The sequence below is a fragment of the Rhagoletis zephyria genome, unplaced genomic scaffold (genome assembly GCF_001687245.7).
Source record: "Rhagoletis zephyria isolate East Lansing unplaced genomic scaffold, Rhagoletis_zephyria_1.1 Rzeph_scaffold_00171, whole genome shotgun sequence".
In the NCBI taxonomy this organism is placed as follows: Eukaryota; Metazoa; Arthropoda; class Insecta; order Diptera; family Tephritidae; genus Rhagoletis; species Rhagoletis zephyria.
The window spans coordinates 330,961-348,845 of NW_016157255.1; the positions used below are offsets into that span (position 1 = coordinate 330,961).

The following is a 17,885-nucleotide window of genomic DNA, read 5'->3' on the forward strand; positions in this document are numbered from 1 at the left end:
GAATTGAGATATTGAAAATGTTATAACGGTATCGACTAGGTGTATGGTGTCAAGTTAGCACTACATACCATTTTTTCTTAAAAAACGAGAGCTACAAATTTTTTCTTTCCACAACAAATTTACAACAAAAACACTACAATTAATGCCGTAGTTAACTTTTCCAAATTCGAAAAGTGTAGTGCTAACTTGACACACGTCATTCGGAGACACCAGGGTTGAGTTGTGCAGGGGTAAATCTCAAATCACCACCGATAAATCAACCGCCAAAACCATCGCCTTCAAGTAAAATAAATTTATTTTCACTTAAATTGCTTTCGTGAAACTGACCTTTAAGGTATTTCGCTTGAAATAAGTGTATGTATATTGGATTTCTGTAGAACAATTATACGCATCCATTTTGAAATTGCCACCAACTATACGATAAAGTTTCTTGGACAGATTTACTATAGAACCGGAGTATTGTTGCCGCCAGGGAGTGAAAAGGAAATGTTCTTCAAATTTATTTCGTTGTGAGATTAACCGTTCAATGAAATGTTACACAATTAGAGAATTTCAAGAACTTCATCACGGACATAACGCTTTCGTTAGGTTATTTAAGGCGGAAAACGACCACCAAACCATAATCTTAGCCGATGAGCGTGACAATGGAAATCGTAAACGTGAATTGTTGGTCTAAAAAGTTCAAGTTCAAGTTTCAATAAAAAAATAAAAATTTTGTGCGGGACGAAGTTCGCCGGGTCTGATAGTATTATAATATTTCATTTAAACTAATTAAGTTAAATTTTTAAAAAGGTGGCAACCCTTGTGAAATACTTCAATATTATTCAAAACTTTAAAACTAAAGGTTTCTCAACAATATTTTGTTTGACAACCATATTTTAATTCTTCAGATGGCTCGCGTATAATTAATTTAAATTTTACTTTTCAAACAGGTGGCAAGCCTTTTCAAAATATATTAAACTACAGCTTTTTTAAGGCTCTTGATATCCATTTTTTAAATATAATTTTCAAATAAATGAATCCCTTAATTGAAGTTGAATTAGATTTTTTTAAAAGGTGGCCGCCCTTATCCATGAGTAGAGAATAATTTTATATATCTCCATACCAAGTTCCAGTAGTCTACCAAAAATATTTCCTGAGAAATGCAGTATGAAAAATTCCGTTTGTATGGGAGGTGCCATGCCCTCTTGCCTAATCGAGTTTAAATGTATTCTATATTTTAAGTTGGGCTAAATAACAGTAGTGTACAAAATTTCATGATGATCGTTTGAATAGTTAAAGCGTGAAAGCGTAGCAAACAAACAAACTCACTTTCGGATTTATAATATTAGTAAGGATTTAAAATATATATCATGTATATACGAAAACAAAAATTTCCCTCTCTACTTTCCCATTAACAATTCACAATAGAGCAGTTTTTTCACTTAACAACACTACACTTCAGGTCGCGTATGTTTTAACCGACCTGGCTGAACTCGGATAAATAGCCGAGTTTGTGTTGTTGCTTTGCGTGTATTTCGTCATTTAAGCGAGTGTTCTTTTGTAGCTCCGTTGCAATATTATATTTTTTTTTGACGCCCACATCGAAATTTTGTGGGAAATATCCCTGAAAATTTTAATATTAATATTAAGCAAAATACAGCCCCGTGAAATATGCAACACCGTAATTTCTACTAAACTTCGTAGCTGAATTTCTGAAAAAAGGTGGTGTAATTTTTTGGTAACAAAATTTCTGGGTTACAGAATGTTCTGTAACAAGCAGAATAGGCCTGTTATAGTCCAAAAGAGGCACCGAAAATCTGACAAGGCAAAAATAATACGAGTTTCTTAATAAAGATCTAATACTTGTGATTAATAAAGAGTTTTGCCTTGCTTTAAACACGTAAAATCTTGTATTCAAAGTTTTACGAAATTAATACTTGAAAAACATTGCTAAAGGACTTTTCTCCTCATGTAAAATGTGTAAAAAGCCACATAGCAACTTTTCACTCTACGCTAGCGGTATGTTAAATGTAATTATATGAAAACAAATAATAACACAGGTTTACAAAAAAAAACCTTATGCATATTAAACCAAACCTATATATCCCTATGTTATTCGACACGCTGAATGCGAAGCCGAAGTCCGTTAGTCTCCACCACGTCAGGTTCGTGGTCAGTTGAAGGTAAAGTAGGGAAAAATTCATTGAATAAACATGAAAATTCATATACATGAGGTTTTACATTCGCTGAACCCGAATCCGAGGTCCGTTGACCTCCATAATGTCAGCTTCGAGGTCATTGGAGGTCAAATAGGACATAAAATTTATTCAATAAATATTTTAAAAAAAGTTTGTTTTTGTTGTCACTGAAACAGAGTATGGAGGTCCCTTGATTCCTGAAGGTCATCTGGAGGTCATGCCATGGTCACCCCAAGGTCAAATTCCGATGAATTTTCAGGTTTATTCAATGAATTTTTCCCTACTTGACCTTCGAATGACCACGAACCTAACGTGGTGGAGGCTAACGGACCTTGGATTCGCATTCAGCATGTCGAATAACATAGGGATATATAGGTTTGGTTTAATATGCATACACTTTTTGTTTTGTAAACCTGTATAATTTTTATTTAACTTCGAACTATTTACATTTTATGCGATTTTTTTTCATTTGTGATCAAATTCTTTTTTAAAAAGTCTGCAACAGTTTGTTTGAATTCGTTTAGAAGAGGAACATACCTATGTGTCACAAGCCTACAAAATGCTTTCAAATAAAATATTTGCCTATTTGAAACTTTGAGGCGCTTAAAGCAAGTGAAGCAAAGCTGCCGTTTGGCCAGCCTTAATAAATTTTAGTATATTTCCAATAATTTTTGACATTTCTCAAAGCGAAGGAAGCAAATTTGCATTGGGCCAGTACTTTTATCGTGATTTCGTTTCTTCCAAAAAATGTTGCCGGTCCACAGTGAAAAATGTGTTTTATGCTACACTCAACCCTGTAAAAGAGCATGTTTTCGCCTTTTTGTCCTTGTCTAACTACGCATATCATAATATTGTTGTCATTTTAAGCAAGCATCTGATTTTCAGGGCAACCATCTCCCCTGACAAAGCTTCAAAGGGCACAGAATTTGCCTGTTTTGCCTTAAGTGTGTGACCAGTGTAGCGACTTAAAAAATCAATAGTGGTAAATTTTATACAGTTATACAGTAAAACCTACATAAGTACCTCACGATACTTAAGCGGGTTTCACTGTAGATAGTTTTTTACTCGTATAAGATAAATCAAGGAGTATTCATATAAGTTAGTGTTACCAGAGCAGATGGATTTTCGCCTCGGTGATTCTTTATGCAAACATGATGTGGTACATTTGTTGTAATTCTTACTGTCATTATGTGTAAAATTGGTTAGCGTAATTTTTTATTCGAGCTGTTTTCTCTCAAATGGAGATTTGCCTTTATAAAGAAGAAATAGGATCTGTACGTACATTCTCCATTTTACGGCTTTCTAGATATCGAGGATCTCCTGTAAAAGGCTAACAACTATCCCCTTGTTCGTAAAGGCAAACTGCAAATTGTCGTATTACTGCAAGACAAACATAATCTTTTATTCTTATGTATGTGTTTATGGATATGCCCAATTTTAGCAACGAAGTCCGAATTCGACATCTGACCGTGTTCGCGCATACTGAACATTTCCATCAATTATAGTTTAGAAATAAGCGGACTGACTGTTACTTTGCAGTAATGCGTTTATGGGAATAGAGAATTGGCAGGCACTTACCCAAGATGCATGAAAAGTCCGTCCGCTTTCAACGTATCGTCACTAGACACGAATAAAGGCGCCAGCTTCAGACTCGTAACATAGTTGACAGCGAAGAATGACGCGTTAAAATATTTGACGGCGAAGAAAGGCCCGTAAACGGGTGTAACAGTATGTAAATTCCCCAAAGAGTTTTTGTGGAATGACGATGAGTCCTTAGCCATTAGTACATCTGTGTTTACGCGTTTTTCTTCGCCGTCAACTAGGTTTTACGTCTTTCTTCGCGGAGGCTTTCTTTAAGCGTCTTTTTTCGTAAGGAATATTATTCGAATGTTAGTCCAGGGGTATCACGGAAAATAAAGCAGCGAGTAGTGTTAACATTTACCATTATGTGGTCTACTGATTAATTCCACCATGTTCCGTGATTCGAAATTTCAGATACAGGTATTTATTGTAGCCGAAGATAGAAAACTTGTACCCACTTTATATTATTAGGGAGTATGTTAATTCATAAAAAGAAGTTTGTTAATAATATAAATAAAATTTTAAATTTAATTTGCAGATCATAAAGTATCTATTTCCGAACTCTCCGCCATGAGTGTGGTACACAAGTGCACCTCGAAATTGCTCACCGCTAATATGAATACCACCACGAGGTTGAATATGCGATTTCATACACGAAACTATGGATCATCAAATGGCAACACGCTCCACAAACAAATCAATCCATGGAGTAGTAAAACAAACATTCGAATACAAAAATTCAACTATCATGACAGACGGCCACTTCCCGCGGTCTTCGCCTCATTCATTTTCTTAGTTTTAAGCATTTTTTGTGAGATCAAAGCGCAAACTCGAGATCCTCGGTTTTACTCACGTCCGGGTGTAAATGATTACAACTGGCCAAATCCAGGTGATCCTGATTATAGGTAAGAAAAATAAATTGGATTGCTAATCAAAGCTCCTTAACATTAAATAAGTTTTATTTAAGAACCTATATTTTTAATGATCGTCGTTATGGACATTATTTGCCTAACGGCTATGGCTCAAACTATCCCGGCAGGAATTCTCCAGGACAATACCCACAGGGAATGCCCAACGAAGAACGATTTCGGTTTGGTCCGGTAAGTTGCCATGAATAATAATCCATAAATATCACTGTATATGAATATTATTTCTTCTTATTATTATTTGGCTATGCAACCTTTCAAGCGATTTTCACCGAGTTGAATAAGTTAGGCCAATCGTTTCTCTTCTATACTTCCAAGTTACAAGTAAAGCCAAAAACTTCTCCACCGGGCCTACCCATCGCAAATGAGGCCTTTCTCTTACTTTCAGGGCTGGAGCATTTGTTCATCATAACTAACAAGCCAAAGGAGCCGCTGTATTTAATCGTCTGCGGTATTCGCCGTCGCCAACGCTCAAACGGATGCAAATCTTCCGCCAATTTTTTTTTTCTGTAAAATACTCTAAGGGTAGCCTCATCGGATGTTTTCATTCTCCATGCTTCTGCGCCATACACCAGCATCGGCATGATGAGTGACATACAGTGGGTTTTATACATACAGTGGGTTTTATACATCGAGCGAGGATACAATTTACTTCTCAATTAGCACTTATTGGCATTGATGATTCTGCATTGGATTGCCGGTGTTAATGCTGGTTCCCAAATAAACGAAGCTCTCTACTTTTTCGAAATAATAGCTGCCAACAGTGACGTGAGCGCTAAGGTGCGAATACGCTGACTCATTGGTTGACGACAGAAGATACTTTGTCTTGCCCTCTTTTACCACCAGACCAATTCGCTTTGCTTCCATAACCATCTTTGAGAAGGCAGTAGAGAGTCAAGTGCTGAACACATTGAAGACGACGAGCTACGGGCCACAGCTTCCAATTTGTTATCTTCATTATCTAAACGCTTTGTCGATGGCGACAAGAATTTTTTGAACGCGGCAGCGACGCAATGAATTTGTGTGAGTTTGACATAAAAGAAGAGGAACAACCTTATCAGTCAGTGGAAAAATAGAAAAAGATCTAATCTGGCCACAACCACAGTCGCCGCATAGCCCTGTCGTCGCCAAAATAATTATCTACATAAGAATAGGTGGGAAAAAAAATTTGCAGCTGTGGTCCGTAGCTCGTCCAACCCCGAGAAGGCAGAACAGAGATAGCCCTTGTTTTTACCGATAATATCGATGTCGTCCGCATACGCCAGCAATTGTACGCTCTTGTAAAGTATTGTGCCAGAACGATTCTGTTCTGCGGCTCTTATTATCTTCTCCAACATCAGACTAAAGAAATCACACGAAAGGGAGTTCCCTTGTCTGAAACCTCGTTTGGTATCAAACGGCTCGGAGAGGTTCTTCCCTATTTTGACGGAGCTGGTGGTATTGCTCAATGCCATTTTACACAGTCGTATTCGTTTCGCGGGGATACCAAATTCAGACATCGCGGCATAATGGCAACTTCTCTTCGTGCTGTCGAAAGCGGCTTTGAAATCGACAAATAGATGGTGTGTGTCGATCCTATTCTCGCGTGTCTTTTCCAAGATTTGGCGTATTGTGAATACCTGATCTATGGTCAGGCCTAAAGCCACACTGATAAAGTCCAATCAGTTCGTTAACGGTGGGCTTCAGTCTTTCGTACAATACACTCAATAAGACCTTATTACCTATGCTTAGAAGGCTGGGGTCGCCTTTGTGGATTGGGCAGAGCACACTGAAATTCCAGGCGTCGGGCATGCGTTCATCTGACCATATTTTGCATACGAGATTATGCATGCACCTCATCAGCTCCTCGCAGCCGTACTTGAATAGCTCGGCTGGCAGGCCGTCAGCTCCAGCAGCTTTGTTGTTTTTCAGCCGCGTAATCGCTATTCGTACCTCGTCGTAGTCAGGCGGTGGGGCAGCTACTCCATCATCATCGACTGGGGGCTCGGGTTCGTTTTCTTCACTACTTTCAGCGCTGCTACCATTCAGCAGGTTTTAAAAGTATTCCCTCCACAATTTAAATATATTCTGGACATCGGTAACTGGGTCGCCATTGTTGTTCTTACAGGAGTCTTGAAACCTTCCGTAAGTCGCCTAACTCTCTGGTAGAATTTTCGCGCGTTCTTCCTGACGGCCAGCATCTCAAGCTCTTCGCACTCACGTGTTTTTTTTTTTTTTTACTTATGTAATTCATTTATTTCAATATAAAGTATGAGCACAATAAGATCAAGATCTTTTGTAGTACAACAAATAGATTCAAAAGAATGATACATACTTACTACTAAATTGAAACGATTTATACAATATCAGTTTGGATTAACAGATAAGATAAGATAACTATTACATATAAATTATTGTATATTAGTAATATTCCTCTGCGCCAAATTGGCTGTAAAGAGGGTGCCTAAGATTAAGATTTTATCATTTTATCATACAATACAAACAAAAAAACTAACGTATAGTAGCAAAACGATCCGTGTTCAAAAGCTTTACATTAAAAAAAAAGAAACTTTACGTAAGAAGCGATTCAATATTTTGTAGTAAGTAACTCTTTATTTCGTTTTTAAAAACCGATACTCGTTCCAGTGTTTTAATAGCGTTCCGCAGTTTATTAAACTCATTTGGCCCGGCATACTCTACTCTTTGCTTGGATACCTCTAACCGACATCTTGTTACGTAGAGTAAATCACTGTTCCTGGTTGGAAATCCGGATTGATTGTTTTGGAATTGTAGGACATGGTAACCAAGGCCATGTAAGGTTTTATATACATAGATCAATAGCTGCTTTTTATATAAACGAGAAACTGGTAGTATTGATTGACCATACTCTCTAAATACACTCAAAGTGGAATGCCTTCTTGATAGATTAAAAACAAGTTTCAAAGCTGTGTTTTGGCACGATTAAAGAGATCTTAGATCGTTCATTTTATGGGCATAAACAATAGGAAGATAAGTTAAATGACTGTGAATAAGCGATTGGTACAGTAAGAGTTTAACTTTCTCTGTCAGCTTATGCTTAAATTTATAAAGTATCCCAATGCCAGCCGATAGCTTTGCTTTTAAGGCATCAATATGGACACTCCAGGATAAGTTCCGAGACAGATGCACCCCCAAATATTTAACAGTATCAACTTCCTTGATTTCATTATCCTCGACATAAACGCTAAATGACTGCTCGAACCTAGACATTACATGAGGCCTGAAACGAATTAGCTTAGTTTTCTTTGCGTTTAAGACAAGTTTATGTAAGCGCACAAACTCAGAAATTATAAGAGCATCGTGTTCTATCTGTACCTTTAGAACTTCAAGATGTTTGTAGGGATAAAACAAACAAATATCGTCCGCAAACATTATAAGTCACCCATTTAAGTTTAGATTTTTAATGTCATTTATGTACAACTTGAAAAAAAGAGGCCCTAGCACACTACCTTGTGGCACACCACAACTAATAGGACTCATACTACTTCTTTCCCCACATATTTCCACATATTGTTTCCTATTTGAAAGATAATCGGCTAGCAGGTTAAATTCTCTGTTTTTAATACCCAGCAAATCCAATTTATGCAATAAAACCCGATGATCAACAAGATCAAAAGCTTTACTAAAATCATAAAACAGCCCAGTTACTCCAGAAAACCCTCTGTCTAATCCCTCACAAATTATATTTAAGACATTGACCACAGCTTCTTCGGTACCGCAGCCTTTTTTAAACCCAAACTGATGAGAAAACATAACTTTTTCTGATTCTAAATAACATACTAATTGATCATATATAATTTTCTCAAAAATTTTGTCAACAGCTTTCGTAGTGTGAGTAACTTTTGGTATTGGTACAACTTTGTGAATTTTAAGAATATTCTTATTATTTTAAGAATTTTCTATTGAATCATTAAAGACTTTAGCCAGGTACGGTGATATTATGTCCTTCACTGCATAAAGAGCTGTTGGTGGAATGTTATCGTGACCACAGCTTTTATTAAGATCAAGATTAGACAAGGCAACTTCGATATCAGATGTGCCCACCGCACTTAATAGAAAAGTATTTTGAAGTTTCGACGACATTCGAAAGAGAATACATGGGTCCCCGTTTTGTTCTTCTATATTACTCCGCAGTTGATACACAGATTCTAAAAAAAAGTGGTTGAGAAATGTTGCCTTTTCCAAATTATTTATCAGCGAAACATCGTTACGATCTTTAAATACAAAAGAGCCTTTCTTTTTCCTGCCCAAAATGGTGTTAAGAAAACCTCATGTACGTTTTGAATCCGAACTAAGCTTTTCTAGGTTAGAAGCATAATAATTATTCATCGACAATCTTTTTGCAGTCTTTATGACCACACTTATTCTTTTCAACCTTTCTTTACAGCTTTTTTCCAAGGGGGCTTTCCTCCGAGCCTTCAAAAGCTTGCCTTTTAATTTAAGTAGAGACTGGATACTTTTATTAACCCACGGTGTAATCTCATAGCGCAAGGATTGTTTATGCCTTATTTCAGTCGTACTGGATTCTAATGCACTGGAAATGTCACCTAGAATAACCCCCGTTAAGAAAGACGGATCCACTGTGTCCTAACATCTTTCCTTTTCCTGCAACTGTTTTCTTAAACGTTCATAGTCGACATGATAAGGGATCTTCTCTAAATAATGATTTACTCGATACTCAAGTTTTAGGTTACAGCATAATAAATTATGATGTGACAACTCACATTCAATAGAATCCACAGGGAGTTCTTTTGTTATATTACTAAAGATATTGTCTATTGATGCTCCACTTGCCGGACGTGTAACTAACTTGTGACGGTTGTGAAAACCATACATAGTGAACATATTAGTCAAAGACATGGAAGAGGAACTAGCATTTAGCAAATCAATATTTGTATCACCAACATACACGGAAGCGTTGTTTGCGTTAGTTGATAACAAATCCCCAACAATTTTGATAAACGTTTTATCAGAACATTTTTGTGATCTATACATCGAAACAATACAAAGTGGTTTGCCTTCAATCTTAACTTCGTTGAGTGTAATAGATATGTAGTTTACGTAGTTTTCACTAAATGCTCTATTAACTGTGTAGTTCAAATTTGATCTAATGTAAATCGACGTCCCAAAGCCATCCGTTCTACAAGAGTGTACGCTATTAAAACCTGGAATTTCATAAATGCTGGCGTACAACTAGCAAACCGTGCTTCTTGGATGGCTATTATATCTGGAAGTTTAAACAGTTCACTAATAAAGCTTCTGAGTTGATTGAATTTACGTAAAGAAGAAGCGCTTCTTACGTTCAAAGATACAATATTAAAAAATCCATATGATATTGTTCCTAAATAATCATTATACTTTTTTAAGTTTTTAAAATATTTACTATAATTCATAATGTGAAGTTACATATGTATATATATACTTAAAATTTAATTTCTGGCAGCACTGCTGTCACTGAGCATAACAAGTGAGGTCGTCTCAGGAAACAGCGTCGTCATCGTCAGCAGCAAAAGCAGAAGTTGTCATATTTGTTGTTGTCGTCGAAGAAGCTAATAACAACTTATCAACATCTCCCATGGTTTTTATTGTTATTGTAGGCGCCTGTTCGTTTTTCTTCACCACAATATGATTTCCCTTAGCAAGAACAAATTTGAAACCCACCGCCTTAAGAGACTTTGCATGATTAAACAGTTTCATTGTCTCTTTGCTTAAACAGTCATGGATAAACACATTTTTCATTTCTGTGATTTCTCTCAATTTGGATTTGGCTGACATGAATTGAACCTTGCTTATTTTATTGGCAAATTTTACAATTATTGTTTTTGACTTAGCATGCTTGCTACCCACGAAAAAAGTTTGGATGATATTACTTGGATCAGTATTTTCGCCAAATTTATTACAAATGTACATTGTTGCTTCTTTAGCCGTTTGTCTGCCGTCACAAAGACTGATACCACGAACCACACAATCATTTTGCACTCTTTCATCGTTTAAGAGCTTTAGCGACGATTTGAGGTCTGACACTTCTTCACGCAAACTTCGATTCTCCCGCTGAATGGCTTCGATTCTCTTTTTATTTTCAGTCACTCCACATAAAATGGTGTCATATTGGGACGACATGAATTGCATTGCTTTACTTATGTCGTCAAGTTGAATTAATTTCTGCATTATTTCATTTAATCGTAGTGAGATCGAAGTCTGTTGCAGGTTTTCACAGAAATGACAGACAAACACCTTGTTGGGACTGCCCTTCAGATCGGCTAGCTGGCGTTTATCCAGATCCGAACACTGAGCATGCAAAGTTTTCTGGCACTTATCACACTGCACCACTTCATCACCTGTTTCTATGCACAATTTGCATTGGCTGCAATCTCCTTTACTACCTCTTGTTACTCGTAACTTTCCGGAAGGCATATTACAAATAATTCGATTTATTTCACTCAAATTAGAAGAAAAACGTGATTTTTATTTCAACTAACAAATTCTTATGAAATTTTCCGATCTTCTGACACGGTGTTGCCACTTCATAATCCTCGGCCTCTCTTTTCTTATTGCGGCAAATACGTCCCGCTTCCTTCTTCAGTTCCCTATAACGGTCCCACATAGCTCGCGTTGCGCCCGATCGCAGCGTGGCCCTATGGGCAGTGTCTTTTTTCTCTGCGGCTTCTTGACATTCCTCATCGTACCCGTTGTTCTTTCGGGCTCGCTGAAATCCAACTACATCTTCGGCGCGGTACTTAATGATCAGGAAATGTGGTTCCACTGCTCGCGTATGTCGGATTGTTAAAGAGTGCTCTCAGCGAGCAGGTGTGTGAGTCGAGTGGCGAATAAATTGGCCGTCTGTTGTGATTGCAGCTTTTCGACGTTAAGCTTTCCTTGCATTGTTGGGCGCACATTTTTTGCTGCACAGAGGCGGGNCTGTTGTGATTGCAGCTTTTCGACGTTAAGCTTTCCTTGCATTGTTGGGCGCACATTTTTTGCTACACAGAGGCGGGTGCGTATCTTGGCTACAACAAGATAGTCGTCCGAGTCGATGTTTGGCCCTAGGAGTGTACGAACGTCTAAAACGCTTGAAGCATGTCTTCCGTCTATCACAACATGATCGATTTGGTTTTTCGCTCATATGTACGTTCCAAGCGCTCATAGAAGAGATCCTTTTGAAGAATCTAGCTTTGCTGCGGATACACCAGCACAGGCACGATGAGTGACTTATAGAGTGTGATCTTTGTACGACGAGAGAGGACTTTACTTCTCAATTGCCTACTCAGCCCAAAGTAGCACTTGTTGGCAAGAGTGATTCTCCGTTGGATTTCAAGGCTGACATTATTATTGGTGTTAATGCTGGTTCCCAAATAAACGAAGTCGTCTACTTTTTCAAACTTGTAACTGTCAACAGTGACGTGGGTGCCAAGACGCGTATGCTCTGACTGTTTGTGTGCTGACAGGAGATACTTCGTTTTGTCCTCGTTCACCACCAGACCCATTCGCTTTGCTTCTCTATCCAATCCCGAGAAGGCAGAACAGACGTAGCCCTTGTTTTTACCGATAATATCGATGTCGTCGGCATACGCCAGCAATTGTACGCTCTTATAAAGTATTGTGCCTGAGCGGTTCAGTTCTGCGGCTCTTATTATCTTCTCCAACATAAGATTAAAGAAATCACACGAAAGGGAGTCCCCTTGTCTGAAACCTCGTTTGGTATCAAACGGCTCGGAGAGGTCCTTCCCTATTCTGACGGAGCTGGTGGTATTGCTCAACGTCATTTTACACAGCCGTATTAGTTTCGCGGGGATACCAAATTCAGACATCGCGGCATAAAGGCAACTTCTCTTCGTGCTGTCGAAAGCGGCTTTGAAATCGACAAATAGATGGTGTGTGTCGATCCTATTCTCGAGGGTCTTTTCCAAGATTTGGAGTATTGTGAATACCTGATCTATGGTGGGTTTTCCAGGCCTAAAGCCACACTGATAAGGTCCAATCAGCTCGTTGACGGTGGGCTTCAGTCTTTCGCACAATACGCTCGATAAGACCTTGTAACCTATGCTTAGAAGGCTAATTCCGCGGTAGTTGGCGCGTATGGCGGGGTCGCCTTTCTTGTGGATTGGGCAGAGCACACTTAAATTCCAGTCGTCGGGCATGCGTTCATCTGACCATATTCTGCATACGAGCTGATGCATGCACCTCATCAGCTCCTCGCCGCCGTACTTGAATAGCTCGGCTGGCAGGCCGTCAGCTCCAGCAGCTTTGTTGTTTTTCAGCCGCGTAATCGCTATTCGTACCTCGTCATAGTCAGGCGGTGGGACAGCTACTCCATCATCATCGACTGGGGGCTCGGGTTCGTTTTCTGCACTACTTTCAGCGCTGCTACCATTCAGCAGGTTTTAAAAGTGTTCCCTCCACAATTTAAGTGTATTCTGGACATCGGTAACTAGGTCGCCATTGTTGTTCTTACAGGAGTTCGCCCCGGTCTTGAAACCTTCCGTAAGTCGCCTAACCCTCTGGTAGAATTTTCGGGCGTTCTTCCTGTCGGCCAGCATCTCCAGCTCTTCGCACTCACGTATTTCGGCCTCTCTCTTCTTATTGCGGCAAATACGTCTCGCTTCCTTCTTCAGTTCCCTATAACGGTCCCACATGGCTCGCGTTGCGCCCGATCGCAGCGTGGCCCTGTAGGCGGCATCTTTTTTCTCTGCGGCTTCTTGACATTCCTCATCGTACCAGTTGTTCTTTCGGGCTCGCTGAAATCCAACTACTTCTTCGGCGGCGGTACTTAATGATCGGGAAATGTGGTTCCACTGCTCGCGTACGTCGGATTGTTGAAGAGTGCTCTCAGAGAGCAGGTGTGTGAGTCGAGTGGCGAATAAATTGGCCGTCTGTTGTGATTGCAGCTTTTCGACGTTAAGCTTTCCTTGCATTGTTGGGCGCACATTTTTTGCTGCACAGAGGCGGGTGCGTATCTTGGCTACAACAAGATAGTGGTCCGAGTCGATGTTTGGCCCTCGGAGTGTACGTACGTCCAAAACGCTTGAAGCATGCCTTCCGTCTATCACAACATGATCGATTTGGTTTCTCGTTTTTCGATCTGGAGACAGCCATGTAGCTTGGTGGATGTTCTTATGCTGGAACCTAGTACTACATATTACCATATTTCGGGCCCCGGTGAAGTCGATCAGCCTCAGTCCGTTATCGGACGTTTCGTCGTGGAGGCTGAATTTTCCGACAGTGGCGCCAAAGATCCCTTCCTTGCCCACCTTGGCATTAAAATCGCCAAGCACGATTTTGACATCGTGTCGGGGGCAGCGCTCATATGTACGTTCCAAGCGCTCATAGAAGAGATCCTTGGACGCCTCATCCTTCTCTTCCGTCGGGGCATGGGCGCAGATGAGCGAGATGTTGAAGAATCTAGCTTTGATGCGGATTGTGGCTAGACGTTCGTCCACCGGGGTGAACGCCAGTACTCGGCGACGGAGTCTCTCTCCTACCACGAATCCAACACCGAATTTGCGCTCCTTTACGTGGCAACTGTAGTAGACGTCGCAAGGCTTCACGCTTACTTTACCTTGCCCCGTCCATCGCATTTCTTGGATGGCGGTGATGTCAGCCTTTGTCTTCCCGAGGACATCAACCAGCCGGGCAGAGGCACCTTCCCCATTAAGGGTCCGGATATTCCAGGTGCATACCCTTAAATCATAGTCCTTTATACGTTTGCCGTGGTCGTCATCAGAAAAAGGGGGTCACATCCGAGGCTGTTTTTTTCTTTTCATTGGGCGGGGTTTTAACGTGGCGGGACCCAAACCCAGCGCCGCGAGGTTTTACGCCTTCTCACTTTAGCTCGCTCCCAGACGGGTGTTTGGTTGCTACCCAGAGGATACGTGGATATAAATATCCGGACGTTGTGAGCTGCGAATTTGAACCGTACGCACAAGAATTGCTTCTGGCCACTCCCAGGTGAATGGCAGTCAAAAGTTTTCCACTTCTGCGCACGGAAACATTCATTTAAGAGAATTTTTAAGCGAGAGCCCGTAAGTCACGTTAATTTGCCATAATCAGACCATTAGCCATACTTACGAATGGCAGCGATTAGCCATTTGATTAAATTAATCGATTATTTTTGTGCAATTTACGATTTACGATTTAATCGTAGTTTTGTGTTTCATTAATAGAAAAAATATTTTAAAGAAATATGAATTCTGTAGTTGTCTAAAATCTATCCATCGAAGATTATTTTTTGCCAGCTGCGTCAACTTTACTCGACCCGAGGTTCAGAAAAATTAATTTCAAAGATCTTTTAACAGTAATGAAGTTCTTGCGAACTTAAAGCATAAACAGACGGCAGCGTTGATCCGGATCAGCTCGTTAATTCGGAATTATCTCGGGAATTAACTGCAGTTGATCCGGATTAAATCCTAGAGTTAATTCCCAAACTTAACTCGGATCAAGGGAATTTGCGATGACAACTCTGACCAAAACTCAGAGAGAATACAGAGAAAATGCAAAATTAGCATGGCATTAGCATATACTTTTTCATCGGTAATGAAGTCACCATACTAATTCGAATAGGAATCAAATTTAAAATGAATAAGAACTTATTTAATTTGATTTATATATTTAGTTGTTTTTTATTTCATTTCCGTTTGTTTTATTTTATTTCACATTTTTATTTTATTATTAGTTAATTTAAGTTTTTAGAGTTTAATTTTACTAAAAAAGTCAAAAACAACTAACTAAAAAGAACTTTAAAATAAAAAACATAGAAGTTATAATGGAATCAATAAAAAAAAATTAAATGAATATTCTACTGGCCATGGGATTCGAACCTACGACCTCGCGGCTCGGTAATCCGCATTACTGCCGTCTGTCAAAGCTCAATTTTGATCAGATCAATTGCGGCGTTAATCCGGATCAACGTTGCCATCTGACTATGCTTTTAAACAATATAATATATAATACCTATGAACCTGGGGGATCGCGTAATATTTTCAATGGCCTGTGCTCAGGCCTTCCGGACTAAAATTCATAAGTCGTGAGATTCATTTAGGGGGAGTTATAGGTTTCTAGATTGCGTTGTCCCTTTCTTATCCTCCATTCGGTGGCAGCTTGAAAATCCTTCTACTAGCCTAGTAGCTGTTCTGTGTTGGCTCCGTTCCCACGTTTTGCTTGAACGCCAACTCATTCGTTGCCATCAAAACCCTCATGACCCGGTACCAAGGGCACCCTGAAATTGTGCATATGGAAACTGTGCATACGAAATAATGCATATGAAAAAAATCTAAATATTGCATACGAAAAAACCGAAATAATGCATATATGCACAGTTTCGGTTGATAACCGCAATAATGCATATGAGAAAAACCGAAATTATGCATATGCACACTTTCGTTTGAAAACCGAAATAATGCATATGTGAAAAACGAAGTAATGCATACATGCACAGTTTCGGTTTAAAACCGAAATAATGCATATGTGAAAAACGAAGTAATGCATACATGCACAGTTTCGGTTGAAAACCAAAGTAATGCATATGGAAAAACGAAGTAATGCATACATGCACAGTTTCGGTTGAAAACCGAAATAATGCATATGTGAAAAACGAAGTAAATCTGACAACGCGTAAATCTTTCAGAATAAACGTTTTAATTTTACTAGTCTCATTTCGAGGGCATATTTTCGGGCACTAGGCCCATTCTAACTGCCCATGACAGATAAGTAATTAAGGGAATGTTCCCCAATAATACCAGAGTAATTATATTTAAAAACCACATTTTAAGCTGCATTTTAACATGTCAAGGAAATAAAACAAATTGACAACATCAGCGTTTTTATAAAAAAAACGACCAGCGCGGCCTCTAAGAAAACTTTTTTTTTCAAAATAAAAAAACACGTTTCTCTTTTTTTTATCACAAATGACAATAATTTGAGGTAGCGTTTATGAATCTCCAAAAAAAAAATTTTTTTTAATCTCTCTAATGCACAGTTTCGGTTGAAAACCGAAGTAATGCATATGGAAAAAACGAAGTAATGCATACATTCACAGTTTCGGTTAAAAACCAAAATATTGCATATGTGAAAAACGAAGTAATGTATACACTAGACCGTTCGTTAAAAATAAAATTTGGTTTGCCGGGTGGAAAAAGATGTGTTTTGGTCTAAAAATAAGCTGTGCAAAATTTTATTCGAATATGATAACTCCAAGTACTTGCGCGTTGCATTTGAAAATTTAGAAAACCATATGCATTCTGGGAAACAATTTTTTAACAAAATAGTTGAAAGTCGTGAATTTTATAGTCATTTGCCATGTAAAATAACCTACACAATCTGAATATGAGGTCAAAAATTAAAAAGGTAGAATACGTTTTAAAAATTTGCGAAATTATCGTCTTTTTCAAATTGAGATAACAGCATTTTCAATTTTTTCCAAAAATATCCGGTTGTGATTATCACACCACAAAAAGATCTCCACCAGATTAAAGGTCTTTGAAATCCCTACGAACCTGCTATACAATGTTTTGCAATCAAATTATCAGTTTAAGAGTTATCTGCCAATTTATTAGTGAAATCGGACACAATTTTAAGTCGCATCGTTATTCTACTGTGAATTACACCTAAAAGCTGCAAACTTTTTGTTCTTATTTTTATGCTATGTTAAAGCTTATTTGATTTCAAAGTATATAGATCCAAATTTTTTGCAAATCGATTTGAAAATAGAAAAGTTATAGCAAATTTAGTAAATGACATTGGATTCAAGCAACGTATCGATACTGTACAGCACATTTGATTGTAAAATAAATTAAAATATCATTTCCAGAATGTAAAATAACCTACACAATCTGAATATGAGGTCAAAAATTAAAAAGGTAGAATACGTTTTAAGAATTTGCGAAATTATCGTTTTTTTCAAATTGAGAAAACAGCATTTTCAATTTTTTCCAAAAATACCCGGTTGTGATTATCACACCACAAAAAGATCTCCACCAGATTAAAGGTCTTTGAAATCCCTACGAACCTGCTATACAATGTTTTGCAATCAAATTATCAGTTTAAGAGTTATCTGCCAATTTATTAGTGAAATCGGACTCAATTTTAAGTCGCATCGTTATTCTACTATGAATTACACCTAAAAGCTGCAAACTTGTTCTTATTTTTATGCTATGTTAAAGCTTATTTAATTTCAAAGTATATAGAT

General features: G+C 38.4%; 1 protein-coding gene across 13 annotated transcripts in view; it reads left to right on the forward strand.

Moving 5' to 3' along the window:
- LOC108356299 (uncharacterized) overlaps positions 1-17,885 on the forward strand; it is a 143,852-nt gene that overhangs the window by 75,090 nt on the left and 50,877 nt on the right. For all 13 annotated transcript variants that reach the window (XM_017607420.1, XM_017607427.1, XM_017607451.1 and 10 more), the window contains 2 exons: positions 4,300-4,666; positions 4,729-4,861. In XM_017607420.1, coding sequence (XP_017462909.1) covers positions 4,300-4,666; positions 4,729-4,861 — 500 coding nt within the window. The remainder of the gene's footprint in view (positions 1-4,299; positions 4,667-4,728; positions 4,862-17,885) is intronic.